This window comes from Daucus carota, chromosome 2, assembly GCF_001625215.2.
Source record: "Daucus carota subsp. sativus chromosome 2, DH1 v3.0, whole genome shotgun sequence".
Taxonomy (NCBI): Eukaryota; Viridiplantae; Streptophyta; class Magnoliopsida; order Apiales; family Apiaceae; genus Daucus; species Daucus carota.
The window spans coordinates 48,397,181-48,413,869 of record NC_030382.2 but is presented as its reverse complement, the minus strand read 5'-3'; the positions used below and the strand labels follow the sequence as shown (position 1 = coordinate 48,413,869).

Here is a 16,689-nt window from a genome sequence, read left to right as displayed (position 1 = left end):
ATAATGCTAAGCCAGGTGCATGGTGCACAGCCCGGAAAAGCTTGTTCATTGATTATGCTCACAGTGGGATGATGTCAATATTTTGAAGCCAGGGCGTCATGTGAAGAAGTTTAAAGCACCTACTATCAGGCATCAGCCTTCTTCTTGACTGGAAATCGCAGTCCAATCAGTGCAGATTAGAACAATGTAAATAAGGAAGAAAGGTTTTTGATTCTGAGTCTGTTCTGCCCATACATTTGCTGTTACCAACTAGAGAACATGATTAAGATGCATTCTGTGGTCATAGGCCCCATTTCTTGTGTGAGGTGCTGCTATTAAGGTCATATAGCTCAGCAGAGTGTATAGCTCGGATCGGAATGGAAGGGAAAGGTAGATGTGAGGACGCATATGGCTTGCACACAAATGACTGTAGAAAGTTTAAGGCAAAGGCTCCACCAAAATACTTACATTGTTGAATACGTATTCCATTTGTGGCTATCAGTTGCCTACGTTTCTCAGCGTGGAATGTGGATGTGTTTGGTGGTCTCAATCGTCTCCTTTTCTCAGTGCAGAGGCAGTATGTTTCTGATTAGTTTATCATATTATATTCTTTAAAAAATATTGTTGTTGAACAGCAGATTGTTAACTCCCTCACCTGCACTGCAATATGTCTGCATACGCAAATTTTGAGAAACATGTAGTAATGTCATGCATTTTACTTGAATTGGGAAGCCTTCGAGCTCATAACTACATTCAGTTTTGACAATTTTCATTTAGGAGATTCAGGAGAGATAAGCATTTTATCCAGGAAGATACTGCAGTATGAAGACATTATACCCTACCAAGTGTTTTTTCATCAATATATGGCAAGTATCCAGAATTTAGGAGCTTTGGGTTTCAAAATTTTAATTTTATAAGCATTAGGGAAGGATTACTTCATATAAATGCAACTGTATTGAATATCAACCTATAACCATGCGATGTGGAACAAAACAATAAAAGCAGTGACTGCAAGTCCTAATACAGTAACTTATTTTCCTATGCAAACTATCAAGTCCAGATGCATATTACAAGAAACAAGTCAAGATGAAGACAGATTAAATGTTGGTTCTTTGGTCCCTCGGATGTCATACTGAAGGTCCACTGGACCTGCTGGACGCAACCAACACAAAAAATGTAAATCATCCTCCTCATTCAGAGGTATCTTGTACTCCCCAACCAACTTTTTATGATCACTGTTAATTTCATTTTATATTAATCTTATTGCTCAAACAAGTGCAGGCTGATACATTGTGCAATTCACAAGGGCTGCATGGTGAAACCATATGCTTACACACTAGAGAAGAACAAATGGTAGCTCTGTGTGATTACAGGCAACTTTGTTATATTGTTATGCAACCAGTCAAATGTGAACGCAGGCTAATTATCATAGCCCAGGAGTGGAGAGAGTGAGGTCAAAAACACTGATATAGCTCAGGATCTAACAGTAGCTTATAGTTGCATTAAATTGGTTGAACAAGTTTGTCGTGGCCTCTAGGGTACACAAAAGGCTCCAACTAATCTCAACTTTTCAACCATCCAGATCAACTTAATCAGAACAAAATGTGATATGCCAAGGGCACCTTAACCATGGTATTCACACATTATAAACTACAGATATTATAAAATTAAATAGAAAAATTGTAACCTCTGAGAAGCCGAGTAACTTTGTTTCAGATAACTCCTTGTGTGCTTCATCGTCCCAACTCCTCACCATTACAACCATTACCAGAAGAAGAATACAAAGCATCTTTAACAAACTCAAAGCCACACTCTTTCGCGTCATCATCGATCACCACCACTCAAGTATTATGAATTAGAGCATACTGCAAACTAACAGTCATGGAGCATATAACATATATTATGAATCAACAATTCAATTCATTTAGCTCAAATAACATAACTAAATTTACCAGATAATAGAACTTTTAATCTCCTAGTACTCTGAACTTTATAATAAAATTGAATAAAAGTGCAATTTTTACCTTTCTTGTCAGGCTGCATTGACCTGGTACCCATCCCACCCAAAGAGAAGAGAATATATATATCATAAGAAAAAAATTTAGCAGTAAAATTAATCATAGACACGTGTGATTATGTATGTACAAGTAAATGCAATGAACTTGACATACTGTCGCAAATTTTCACATATCATAGAATTTTAGTGAAGAAAGCAACTATAGCCCAACCATACAAGATTACATTCACAAACTACAAACAAACTTCTCACCAAACAAATCATGATTTTGGTTTGCTAGTCGCAATCGAAGCCTTAGGAAACTTGTCATCGGTTTTATTATCATCCGGATCACTTCCCTCATGCTCTGGAGTACTTGGTACAGGAAGTATCTCAGGAAGACCATGAACAACAAGCCAATCACTGTAATACATATCCGGAAACGTAATTTGAACTCCATTCACCATAAAAAGGTCACTAGATCTTGTCACATTCATACCAAATCCCTCTAAGTAAGTCTGTAACTCCGTTCCCTGATTCACATTCACCATATCAATCCAAGACAGCTTACATGGAACAACATGCCTCAAAAACAAAGAAGGGTAATCCGGTATATCACCAGCTCTATTAACCATCACTTCATCTACTGGAGCGAAAACAGTCAACTTAGGTTGACCAATAAACCCTAGCAATTGCAAATCTAGAAACGCTGCCATCACCGAATAGCCTCTAGCTCTCAGCGTCTCCGAAGCCTCCCCAAACATAAAGCCTTTCGACAAGGTATTTGGATAATCATTCACCACCACACAGCCCACATCAAAGCTAGGGTTTCGAATTTGAATAGTACTAGTAAATTCCGGATTAAGAAAACTCTCAATTCCGAAAATCACTAACGAGCCGTCGTCGTAAATAGGCCACCGACTGAGCTTCACATCGTTCAGCGAGATCCGATCATCGGATGCGAAGGAAGTGACGGTGAGTGATTTTCCGGCAGATAAAGTCGGAATTTTAGTGCCGTACGGGAGAGATTTGAGACTATCAACCGATAAAGCGAGAGGAGAGAAATGATACCGGAGAAGAGACAGCGAAGGCTGGCCAGACCGCGAAAAGCTGTAGTCCGGCGGTGCGAACACGGTGGCGGAACGGCACTGAGATGTTAAAACGGCCTCGGAGGAGACTTGGAGAGTGAGAGACATCACCACATAGCCGGCATTTGAGAGTGTCTCGACGGCGTTGAGAATCGATTCGGTCGGGAGAGATGCGGAGAGAGAGAAGAGAGAAAGAATCGTGAGAGAGAGAATTATAAGTTGCAGTAATGAAGCTCTCGCCGCCATTGCTGCTCTGGTTCTGATACAGAGTAGCTTAAAAATGGTTTATGTCTAGTGCGTGTAAAATACAACCAACTCCATAACTAATTTTAATTTTGGCGGGAAGTCAGTTTGATAGCGGAGCCTGCGAAATGGGTCTTATGCCCGACCCGAACAGGTATCTTATCTAAAATCGGAACACGTGTCAACTTTCTTCTGAGTTGTATAGTCAAATGGAAAACGACGCCGCAGTTCCCTATACGGTGTCGTCGCGAGTATCGTTAATAGCTTTGGCTTCCTCTTTTGAAGCCATTTCTGTTGCAAGTTAAACTTATTATAGATAAAGATAGAGATATACTGATACAGTGTAGTGTATAAGTAGTGCAGCTATGGTTGGAATTGGCGGGAAAGGCGGTGTAGCTCAGATTCTGACGGCGGTCGCGGCCGCGTTGTTGCTCCGTTTGTTTTCCGCTCCGGGACCGGCGCTCTTGCCGGAAGATGAGAGTGTGGATGACGGAGAAGGAGACTCCGGCGATGCTCCGGTACCTGGAAAGGTGTCTCCGGTGACTATATTGTGGAAAAATATTACTTGCTCTCTCTCGGATAAATCGACTAAATCAGTGAGTCTCTTCCAAAATTACGCACACATATTGTATGTATAATGTATTTGTACTTTCGTAGTCGCTAGAACTGTGAAATTGTAAATTGAGATCGGAAGATTAGATATATGATGGAAATATAAGTTTAGATTATTTAAACTATAGCTTTGAACAAAAGGGGAATACTGTGTCTGGCCTTATAGGATAACGGAGTTAGTGTTGAGTTAGTACTTATACGGACTATTTCATTTTACGTGTTTTAAATTGATAGGTGAGATTCTTGCTTAAAAATGTGAATGGAGAAGCAAAACCTGGAAGATTGCTTGCAATTATGGGACCATCGGGATCAGGGAAGACTACCTTGCTCAATGTTTTGGCAGGTCAGACAGTGTCCTCGCCTCGGATACATTTGTCTGGCCTTTTAGAGGTTAATGGAAGGCCTATGGCAAACAAAGCCTACAAGTATGTTTTGAGTAAACATTGTATATATCCTTATTCGTTTTGCTTATTAGTAATAACTGTTAGTTCCAAATTCTTCTTGACTGGGTTTGGTTATTGGAGGGTGTGTTGTCTTTTGCAGATTTGCTTTTGTGAGACAAGAGGACCTTTTCTTCTCTCAGTTGACAGTTCGAGAAACATTGTCTCTTGCAGCTGAACTCCAGCTTCAGGAGATCTCTTCCATAGAAGATAGAGATGAATACGTGAACAATCTCTTATTCAAAACAGGTTTGGTAAGGCTGATTTGATCATTTGATGCTTTATGTTTCTACTCACAATGGCAATTAAAAAATCCTATCATTATCGCATAGCAAGACATATTTTGTCTTTTGACTCGACCTATTTTAGGTTGTCTTTGAATATATAGGATTCCTTATGACAATGTTAAAAAGTCCTGAGAATTACCTTCTACTTCGCATTTTTGTTCAATAGTTAATATGTTTTGATAGTAACACACATAAACTGTTCCTGTTATAAATTGTGTGATAAGAAGTTTACACTAAACCTGCTATTTCTCTTGGCATTAATAATGAAATCTATGGCTATTTTTGTGGTGCTACTTTGTTTACCTCCTTAAGGTCAGTTGTGCCGACTCCCGTGTTGGGGATGCAAAAGTCCGTGGAATCAGTGGTGGTGAGAAGAAACGCTTATCAATGGCATGTGAGCTTATTGCTAGCCCTTCCGTCATATTCGCAGATGAGCCAACAACTGGTCTGTGAGCTTTCTTAACTCAACTATTCATATTAGTGTTGTGGTTGAATAACTTTTAGAATCTTAACTGAAGGTATAGTTATCTGTTTATGTTGGCTATTGAAAAATAATTCTGTATATAATGGGGAAAGTAGGTACATCTATCATATTCTTCTTCACTAAATATAGTGTCCCATTATATAATTCAGACAAACTCCACATATTTTAGTTACACACAGCAGAGTACCTTTTTGGTCTAAAATAGAAACAACTAGGCCTTCAGAGCCACCAGCATTCTGGAAAGAACATTAAAACATAAACTTTATGTCTATAATATATGATAATTACATTGCATAACCAGTGAATAAGCATCTAGCTGTAGGTGCAGAAGTCCATTGCCCTCTAAAAGGAGTTATTAAAATTCTAGGCGGATTATGATCAAGTTTTAGATGGCTTTAAGAAAATATGATTATTGAAAGACTGTGCTTGAATTTGTTTTGTTTTTGCCCCCTTCAGGACTTGATGCCTTCCAAGCAGAAAAAGTGATGGAAACACTCAGACAGCTTGCACAGGAAGGACACACTGTTATTTGCTCTATTCACCAGCCTAGAGGTTCAGTTTATGCAAAGTTTGATGACATTGTGTTGCTTACGGATGGCACGTTAGTTTATGCTGGTCCTGCTCATGAAGAACCTCTAGCATACTTCTCAAAACTTGGGTTGTTATCTAAACTACTGTATATACATGATTTCATAAAAATGTGATAATTCTGTCACTTGCTTATCTCATATTCTTGCCGTTTCATCTAATTAGATTCGTTTAGTTATTTATGTAGTGTACGTTTTCAAAGTTTTACTTTGCCGTTTTCAAAGTTTTACCTGCAAAGTAAAATGTAGAGAAAATGAACAAACCTGCATGAGTTAGCAGAATTCCAACGTTCCGCCCTTGTAAATGCTATCTGCTGCTTCCGTTCATAGAATATACAGATTTGCCAGCTAGATTTTGAACTAAATATACCTTTCACTTGTTTCCAGTATTGTTTCTATATGTTTTCTGACAGCTGCTTGTAGAGATACTTTCCTTGTGAGTATTTGAGTTTAACTTGTTCTGTCCTTGTAACAATCTTTGCCTTGTTGATTTCCGTCAAATGCACAAATGCCTTCTGCAACCTATTAATTGGGTCATCGTTTAATTAACAGGTACAGTTGCCCAGATCATGTTAACCCCGCAGAATTTGTAGCAGATCTTATATCTGTAGACTATAGTTCTGCTGAGAGTGTCTATGCTTCCCAAAAAAGAATAGATGGTCTAGTTGAGGCATTCTCACAACAAACATCATTAATGTTATATGCTACTCCGATTACTGTATTGGACACCTCTAAAAAGAGTGTGGGTGCAAGGTTAAAAACTGTTGTTAAAAGGAAAAGCAATTGGTGGAAGCAGTTCTGGTTGCTCCTGAGACGTGCATGGATGCAGGTACCACCTCTCACCTCTAGAACTCGTCATTTTACACTGAATTTTAGTATCCACAGGACTCCAAGTTACTAGTGGTGGCGCTAGGGAATTAGATCACTAGAGGTGCTTATGTACTAAGGTTTGATACTTTATACATGTCCGATATACATATGTATAACACTAGATGCCATAGTTGAGCTGAACAGCGCACTCCATTTTTAAGGTATAAAAATTAAAAATGTCACCAATAATTTAGCAAAAAAAGAACGAAAAGTCACCAATGTCTATTTTTGATTGATGCTTTTCAATTTGGTTTAGGGTGCCTTTAATTAATCTAGTATATGCACTAATCAGATGTCTATTTTTAATTTGATAATCAGGCTTCTCGTGATGGGCCCACCAATAAAGTTCGGACAAGAATGTCAATTGCATCGGCTATGATATTTGGGTCGGTATTTTGGAGAATGGGAAAGTCACAGACATCAATACAAGACAGAATGGGATTACTTCAGGTTAGGTTATCATTATATATGTATTGGCCTTCATATGCTAGGTGGCTGTCAGCTTTATTTATTTGTCAACTATTGGATTTTCATTGGTTTTTTTTGTTCCATTAAGGTTGCTGCAATAAACACGGCAATGGCTGCACTCACAAAAACTGTTGGCGTTTTTCCCAAGGAGCGTGCAATTGTTGACAGGGAGCGTACAAAGGGGTCGTATGCTTTAGGACCATACTTGCTTTCAAAGCTGCTAGCAGAGATCCCTATTGGAGCCGCATTTCCATTATTGTTTGGAAGCATCCTGTATCCCATGTCTCGTCTCAATCCTAGTCTTTCAAGGTAGGGTACTATTTACTTGCTTGATGGTTGTAATTTACTGTTTTGAGTTTTAATCTTAAATACACAGCTAGTTCATTTTAAATCAAAAGTGCAGCCAGCGTATTACATTGGAAGAGCCGACTTGGATTTTGATTTTTGTTGATATTTTGTTAGTCAAGTAACAGTAATAAGCGAATCTTATATAATGGTAAAGAGTGCAAGATTACACAAAATCAAATGATTTCCTCCATGTATTATGTGCTTCTTAAAGTAGCAAATAATATTTTGATGCCAAAAAATATGTGAAATGCATTAACATATATAAATGCAACCATTCCTTAAAAACAACTAACAAAAAAAATGTAATTAGAAAAGATTCTGTGACGTGATGGCCTAAGTTGCATGACGGACGACACAGTGGATAACTAGTCTCTTGTTAGACTATTGACTTATATACACATATGGCTTGTATTTAACAGCAATTGAATTCTTGATATGCCAGATTTGGGAAATTCTGTGGAATTGTGACCATGGAGTCCTTTTCAGCATCTGCAATGGGTCTGACTGTGGGGGCTTTGGTCCCAACCACAGAAGCAGCATTAGCCTTGGGGCCTTCTTTAATGACGGTTTTTATTGTATTTGGAGGTTATTATGTCAATGCAGAGAACACACCAATTATATTTCGGTGGATTCCCCGTGCTTCATTGATAAGATGGTAATCACATATCTGATTATTATGCACTTTGAACACGGAGATAATATGAAATAACATGACACTGTGGCTTCAAATAATTCGTATATTGTCTGTTACTTCAGGGCATTTGAAGGGCTTTGCATAAACGAATTTAGCGGCCTTGAATTCGACTGTCAACATTCGTTTGATATACAATCTGGCGAGCAGGTGAGCAAGAATGGAAATTAATCTTTTACGATAATAGAATCATGCTTAATAAGGCGTTATGGGAAGCAGTATGTCTTCTCGTATAATGAGTTGAATTTACTTTGTAATCTTCATCCCCTGGGCCTTGGCTGGGTTAGCTTGTCGAGTTTTGTTGCCTTTAATGTATATTGAAGTACATGAATGATTCGCAGATTTTCCTTTAATTTCACTATATTGTGCAGCAACTGGAGAGGCTATCATTTGGAGGCAGTAAAATAAGAGACACGTTAGTGGCCCAAAGTAAAATACTGTTGTTTTGGTATTGCACAACCTATGTTTTTCTCGAGAAAAATAAACCTAAATATCAGAAGCTTGAACCTCCATCACTTGATGAAGAAAAACCATCAGCAGAGCTCGAGCCTCTTGAAAATGGTCCTACGGATGAAGACCAGGAAGCAGAGTCCTCTCCGTCGGAGCAAGGTAAACCCAACCAGGAGTATGAATCACCTACTACTGATCAACTTAATCTGTTTGATCTAGACGGTTTCTGATTAACTTGATTAACGGGGAATTGGTGGTGTTTAAATGAGATATCCACTTTTCATCTATTTATTCCATACAGGTGTTATCTAAAGGAGATACACGCATATACAATAAAGGAAGGTCTCATGTCATGGTCATTGAGCTAGTTAGATGAGAAAGCATGACGGCTGTTGTATTGATGATTGTTTTGTTAGTAAACATGGTTGCCTCAGCCTTCTTGTAGTGGATGGCTTGCCATGTCCTAGTACAAGGTCTTGAAATTCATTTAGTCATTTAAAGTTTATGATTCCAGAAGTAGACTTTGCCTTCACTTGATTTTGTTTTTTATTCTTTTATTTATTAATCCTAATATTTAAATAAATATACGTGTCTAGTGAGTGGTGACAGGCCAAAGGCCCAAAACTAGGTATAAATAAATGGAGTAAAAAGACAGGTATTAGAGTGTGTGTATATAATAGCCGCCTGCTGTATCTTTGATATGTGAAGAAGCTATCCATCAGGTTATTAGCTGTGACCATATGGAGGAAATTTCTCATCTGCCTCTAGAAGTTGGCCTACTTCCTTAAGAAATCGTCTTCTCTTGTAGTATTTATTAAATAATATTACACTACTTAAATAAATTAATACTCCTAAAATACTCCTAACGTCTAGCAGTATTAGAATATTTCAAGTCAAGTGGATCTCCAATAATAAGAGGCACCGCCCGTCATTAAAGTCAAGGCTGTTAAATTTGGCATGTCAAGCATCCTGCAACTTCAGCATCTAGAATGGTTTTATAACGGGTGATAAATCACCTGCATTAGGTTAATCTACAATGAGTCAGCTTGCTCTGGATCGCTTCTTCATCAAATATTTTAAGATACTGCCATGTTCACCGAATTACGTAATTACTACCTGTAGCCATCAGACAACTGCTAACGCGCAAACTAGCCGTTAAAAACACGGAATCCCCAAGCTCCCATATAGTAGGCCACCACATGCAGAGGGACCCACCCACGTCCCCGTTCCCTTCCCGAAAAGTTCCTATATAAACCTTCCCATACTATTTTCCATTGCAAACCAAATCAATTCTAGTTCCCAGTAATATATAAACCTCCTCGACGAAAATAATATTTTCCACTGCAAAACCTGACCAACTCTCAAAATTTCAATCACAATGGCATTATCATCATCAACTTCAACTTTTCCACTTGCTCAATCTTCAGCCCCTTCTTTAAATCCCAGAATAAAATCAGCTATCTCACACAAAATTTCTTGTCTCAAAAGATCGTCCTCGGGAGCCTATAATAGCCAAAACTACAGCGGACATCGAGTGGTCGACGAGAATTTGATCATTCTGCGAAAGCGAATTCATGAAATGAAGATGATAGAGAGAAACTACGAGCCACCAGCTGATTGGATGGACTGGGAAAAAAGATATTACGCAAGTTACGATACATATATTTGTGAAGCGATGGGGTTCTTGCAGTCCCAGTTGATGAATACAAGACCCAGTTTGGCTATTGGGATGATGGCTTTGATTGCTCTGAGTGTGCCCACATCTACTGCTCTGCTCGTGTCACGTTTTTTTGACATTGTCAATGCAGGAATCCATCTGTAGAATTATTTTATTAGGAGGCAGAAATTTATTAATGAGTATAATATACTACTGTAGACAGTTGATTTTTTGTTTTAAAAAGTTGAAGTTATAATTGTCAAAAAAATTGAAGTTATGTTCATTTTATTTTTGTCTGCAGAGGGAGTTGCTCTGGCCTCTGGGTTAGTTTGATGTATGCAGCCCACACAGTTACAAGGACGTTTTTGTCTAGATTTTTTAAAAAAATTCTCAAATAACGTGATAAATAAATAATTGATTTTAATAAACTAATTTAATGTGAAATCAATCAAACAAACATTGTCAATTAGAATCTTAAAAAGAAATTAGTAATATTTTTTGAGTTACCTTGAAATATTACATAAGATGTACAAAACTGCCCCGAAACTTGTCCAGTAGCTCACTGGCTTCCCTTGAAATTAGTAATATTTTTTGAGTTACCTTGCTAAATGCAATTCAAAATTGCTAAATGCAAATCACGGAAATTACCCTACTATCCCTCTTATTTTTCTGTGCACTACCTGTAATCAGGTCTAGTTTTGTGTGAGATCATTTAATACAGAATAATCATCGTAGTATCAGTGTTCTTTTGCTTCCATATCCTCCGCTAAATCAGTGATTTGCGTACTTCCATTTACTAACCCCTTTTTTTAACTTTTTTATCGGATAATGATATTATTTTTGATTGATTTTATTTAAATTAAAAAATTTTGTGTTTATATTTTTATTCATAACAAAAAAATTGAAAAAAATAATAATCTTAATTACCCCATCAATAATTTTTATTCATAATTTTGATTATGAATAAAAAACTTAAAAATATATGTCAATCAAAACGTCAAATAAAAAAATGAAAATAGTGAAACTCGTTATTTTACCGACATTCACTATCAGAGGTCGTCTGATTTACTAAAACAAATATTTATTGCTTATTAGTGAGATTTATTTTTAAGTGAAAATCAATTTTTAATTTATATATCTGGATATCTTTTTTTAATTTAAAATTTTCGCTCAGCTCCCTAATAAACTGATAATATCTTTAATTTCAATCTCATTGATTTATCCGAGACCAGAAATTTCGTGTATAAATTTAAAAATAATAAATTAACAATAATATTAGTTGTTGTAATAATATGAATTATAACAAATTAAACAATAATATTAAAAAACTATAATATATTTGCAAATGGAGTATAATATTAAATTTTAAAATTGAATATTATAAATTATATTTTTAAAAATTATCTTTATAATCATAAAATATTATAAATTATATTTTAAATTTTTTTTGACAGGAATTATATTTTAAAATGAATCTATACGTTTTTGTGTAATCAAATTTAAAAAACAAAAATATGTTACTAAATTTCAACTTCTCAGATTCTAACTTATAACTGAGACGTTGAGTAATAAGTTCTTTACGGGTTGGATAAACCGAATCTCACTTATATTTACACTACTAAAATAACATAAATATTTGAGTAGCTTTATATTGAACAATTTTTTATTTTTGGAAATTATGTTATATCCTTAGATAAAAGATAATATTCAATTTTTAAACAAAATGTTAAAACATAAATTAAATTATATATTATTTTAATTATTTTATTATGATAAATAATTTTTTAATAAAAATATTGAAATAATATGAATCATGAGAAATTAAATAGTAATGCTACTTGTTTAGGAATATAAATAAATCAAGAATTTCATATAATTTTTTCTAGAATATAATAATATTTAATTTATTATTAGAGATCGAGTTATGGCCGTTAGGCCATGGCGAGAGAACTTTTAATTGAAAAGAAAATATTTATATCGAATAATTTTCTATATTTGAAATGTGCATATGCTAGTAGTTGAAAGATGATATTTAAATTTATAATAATGTTTATATATCATAATTATATATAATGGTACGTTTATGTTATCTTAAATTAAGTGTTTAATTGCTTATATGTGAGAATTAATTGTAAACGAAAAATAATTTTTAATAATATATTTTCTCATATATATGATTTAGACATATGTATATTTATTTTAAATAATATATCAAATCTCATATATGAATAATATTACAATAATAAAATAAGATAGTATTATAGACACGAGGGATTTAATGTTTTTTTTTTCAGACTAGTGATTTAATGTTAGTATACTGATGGTTTAATGCTTGTAGCCAGCTGTATGCATCCTACGCAAAAAGTCTAGTCAAACATTAATTAGGGTCTCATTTACTTAAATGCATCAGAGGATATAAATGTAATATACTAGTGTGCACAAAGTAAAAGTGATTTGGCAACCCCCTAAACAAATTGAATCTGATACTCCCACCCCAGAGGCCCGAGATTCCAGCCCCTGTTACTACGCCCGAGATTCATGTTAAATGGGGACAACAATTTCTGTTAGCCCAACATATATCAACGGGCTGGGCCGATAAACACAAGGATCGAATAAACCGTATAGGGTTTCTAAATTTATTGGTTCAAGGAGTCTACCCCACACCAATCACCAAAAAGCACCAAACGTCTTTTTCTTCCCCTCTCCGCCAGTCATTTACAGAGATTGCCAAACTCTTGTCCCGCATATACATACATTAATTTGTATGTATTTTGTTTCTTAAACCCCCCATCTCTCCCTCTTAAACCCCTGCATTTTCCTTTTTTCCCCTCCACTCCATGTGAGTTAAGCTCTGTCCATCCATTTTTAAGATAATCTTTTCTCTTTATTTATTTATTTTTCCCAAAAAGATTTGATTTTTTTCATCTTTATATACCCTCATGCCCCCCTATTATATTTGTGCACCACACAACCCTAATCTCCCATTCAGTTCTTCACATAAACCCTAGCTTTCTTTTATTTCATTCTATTTTTTTAGATAAAGATTGCATTTTTATAGCATAAAATGGCTCTTGCGCACCCTAATTTCATTGGGTCAGAAGTGGATTCTTCTGTAAAGGTGTCTTCAGAATCCCCAATTAACTTGACCCAAGATGAATTAAAGAAAATTGCAGCTTACAAAGCTGTCGAATTTGTCGAATCGGGTATGGTTTTGGGCTTGGGTACCGGGTCGACAGCTTGTCATGCTGTTGCCAAAATTGGGGAGCTTTTGCAACAGGGGAAGCTCAAAAATATTGTGGGAATTCCCACTTCAAAAAAGACCCATGAACAAGCTATTTCAGTGGGCATTCCCCTGTCGGATCTTGATTCGTATCCGGTTATCGATCTTGCTATCGATGGAGCGGATGAGGTGGACCCGTTTTTGAATTTGGTTAAGGGGAGAGGTGGGTCTCTGTTGAGGGAAAAAATGGTGGAAGGTGCTTGTAAGAAATTTGTGGTGATTGTGGATGAAACGAAGTTGGTTAATTACTTAGGGGAGAGTAAATTGGCAATGCCGGTTGAGATTGTGCCTTTTTGTTGGAAATTTACTGCTCGGAGGCTTGAATTGATGTTTGAGGAGGCGGGTTGTGTGGCGAAGCTTAGGAAGGTTAGTGAAGATGGCGAAATATACGTGACTGATAACGGAAATTATATTATTGACTTGTATTTAAAGAAAGATATTGGTGACTTGAAAGTTGCTAGTGATGAAATTCTGAGGCTTGCCGGTGTTGTGGAGCATGGAATGTTTCTTGATATGGCTACTACGTTGATTGTGGCTGGCAAGCTTGGCGTTACCGTGAGGAATAAGTAGTTTACTCAAAGATGGAGGTAGTTTATATGTACCATTTCATAGCTAATAGACTTATATGTGTAGGAGATTGAAATGTTTTAGTGGATGAGTGGGATGGGAGTTCTGATTAGCTATACGTTTTAATATTGGCATGCTGAGGACAGAGGATGTGCATCGACATATTTGTTGGTGTTATTCCTTTTTGCTTTAAATTTTGGATTGTGTTGATCTCAATTCTTTACTGTGGAGATTGTTCTTCTCATAATTATGAGAAGAGCCATTTTACATGCTTGTGATTGTACTTCGGAGAACTGATTCTTATTCTTATCAAGCTCAATGTTCAGATTGGATTAGTTAGATTTGTGGAGTTTTTGTTCAATTTTTCTGTGTGCGCATCATCTTGTTTGTTAGTTTGTATGCTCTGGTTTGGTTGACACCTCTGAATCTGGGTTTACTAAAATTGCTTTAAAATCTTCTTTTCTCACCACGAACAAACTCATTTTGTGCGAGCAAGAATCTATATGAGCATCTCCAGGTGCGAGGACAAGGTTAGAGAAAACTTATTTTCATGGGATTTAATTCCAACATCTCCAACCATTTTATTTTTAGGTTGAAGAAAACTTATTTCCATAATTGACACCCAATCCTTCTTTACCTAGGAAACAAAAATGGGGGATATCACTGGAGTAAACCGTCTTTTTGATCCTCTAACAATGGGGGGCCTGAAGTGCAGGACAAATTGTTTGTCTTTCAATTTCTTTTAGGTATTTTTGTCATTAGCACATTCAACATGGCAGCAAGCACGGTTTCAATATTGTTGTAAATGATTTGTCTTTTGTACATCACATGAGAAATATATGTAATAAGACTCATGGTACAATTATTATTATATATCAAGCTATCTGTCTTGAATTCATCAGATATTGTTTGCAAAATCTCTGAAAGTCGCCTTGAATTCATTAGATATTGTTTATAAAATGCGTGAAGGTCATGTTTGTCTTATTTTGTAATAAGTGCATTTTAAAATAATATTTAAATATATTTATTTTAGAGCATAAATATATTTTCGTAAATAAAAATCACTAAACATTTTCTAGACATTTAATTTTATAAAAATATTATATAAATATGAAAATTTTCTGAAATAAATTTTATTTTCAACATTTAAGCGCAGTTAGACATATCTATTTTCTAGAGTTAAACAGTCTTCACAATTAAACATGGTTGGATATCAAGTAATCACTACAAGTTATTAAAAATCTTAATAAATATATTAGATAAATATTCCTAAATATATATTTATAAATAAATATCTATATTTTCTAGCATTTTGAATCTATTAAAACATATTCACCAAGAATATGTATATCTAATTTTTATTTATTAAAATTATAAACATTTTTTTTGTTGAATCACATACTTAAGACTCTTAAAAATACATAAATCACAAGTTTATGCAGTATTGTAAAAATTAGGAATCGTACTTGATCATTAATTGGATTGATCGGAGATTAATCGGATGATTAATAAAATAATTGGATATTTAATCAGTTTGCAAATCCATGAAACAGAGATTAATCGGTGAATTGTCTAATCAATACCCTTTATTAATAAGCGAAACCACGTTTCAGTGGAACATCGGTACCAAAAGTACCAAAATTTGGTCACTTTCATATTGATTAGGATTTTATAGTCATTATTATACTATTATCAAAAGACTTCTATATTGAATATTATTAAAGGCCTCAATATTCATTAGGAAGATTTCTATATTGATTAGAATTTTATGAAAAAACTTCTATATTGATTTGGATTTTATTATTAAAACTTTCAATATTGGTTAAGATTATAATACTACTATAAAAGACTTCTATGATGTTAAGAGTATAATATTTATCCTATCCGCATAGTTAAATCGCCAACAATTTAACTTATGAAACAGTTTTATAAAATTCGTATCAAAGTTTGGCAATCATCATATTATTTTTTATTTAACAGTTATTACTATTATCAAAAAGTTTCTATATTTGACAGGATTTTGTATTATATATAACAAATTATCTCATTAATAAAAATATATTACCAACAAAATTATTTGTTTTAATTTTTTAAAACTCAAATAATTTAATATACGGAACAACTCTATTAATCTTTTAGCATGCTTCAGAGTTCAAATAAATAAGGAGTTCATATTGATATTAATATAATATCCTATCAATAGAATAATAACGTCAACGAAATTATTCGTTTTAATTTGTAAAATCATACAATTTAATTTACGAAATAAATTTATAAAATTTCTATCATATTTCAGAATTAAAATAAACAAGATTCAATATTGATACTAAAGTACCAAAAAACTTGGTCATATATTTTTTAAAAAATAATAATTATTATCATTCAGTGTTTTTCATAAGATTGCGATAAAGACGAATGAGGTGGTGGTACCACTGATTTGATAAATAAAAACTCAAAGAAAATGAAGTCATTGTCCATATTAAAACATATAATAAAAGAATCGAAACTATAGACATACGTCAAATATTCGTCTTAATTTTTAAAACTCATACAATTTAATTTACGAAACAAATCTATAAAATTTCTATCATATTGCAGAATTTAAATAAACAAGATTCAATATTGATACCAAGGTACCAAAA

At 34.6% G+C, this 16,689-nt stretch overlaps 3 protein-coding genes across 4 annotated transcripts; 2 read left to right on the top strand and 1 right to left on the bottom strand.

The window, feature by feature from the left end:
* Window positions 1-2,147: 2,147 nt before the first annotated feature.
* LOC108209407 (putative fasciclin-like arabinogalactan protein 20) lies at window positions 2,148-3,447 on the bottom strand. The gene has a single exon (XM_017380286.2). It carries the CDS (start codon window positions 3,307-3,309, stop codon window positions 2,257-2,259), a length of 1,053 nt encoding a protein of 350 aa, XP_017235775.1. The 5' UTR covers window positions 3,310-3,447; the 3' UTR covers window positions 2,148-2,256.
* Window positions 3,448-3,570: 123 nt separating this feature from the next.
* LOC108209406 (ABC transporter G family member 7) lies at window positions 3,571-9,059 on the top strand. Of its 2 annotated transcripts, XM_017380285.2 has the most exons (12): window positions 3,572-3,902; window positions 4,153-4,343; window positions 4,462-4,612; window positions 4,958-5,090; window positions 5,586-5,787; window positions 6,269-6,545; window positions 6,905-7,036; window positions 7,143-7,363; window positions 7,845-8,057; window positions 8,159-8,243; window positions 8,465-8,702; window positions 8,845-9,059. In XM_017380285.2, exons 1-12 carry the CDS (start codon window positions 3,672-3,674, stop codon window positions 8,853-8,855), a joined length of 2,085 nt encoding a protein of 694 aa, XP_017235774.1. In that variant the 5' UTR covers window positions 3,572-3,671; the 3' UTR covers window positions 8,856-9,059. The 2 variants fall into 2 exon arrangements, with proteins under 2 accessions (XP_017235773.1, XP_017235774.1); XM_017380284.2 differs by having other exon boundaries at window positions 3,571-3,902; window positions 8,465-8,914.
* Window positions 9,060-12,896: 3,837 nt separating this feature from the next.
* On the top strand, window positions 12,897-14,388 carry LOC108206046 (probable ribose-5-phosphate isomerase 2). The gene has a single exon (XM_017376216.2). The coding sequence runs from the start codon at window positions 13,265-13,267 to the stop codon at window positions 14,048-14,050; it is 786 nt and encodes a 261-aa protein (XP_017231705.1). The 5' UTR covers window positions 12,897-13,264; the 3' UTR covers window positions 14,051-14,388.
* Window positions 14,389-16,689: the final 2,301 nt, after the last annotated feature.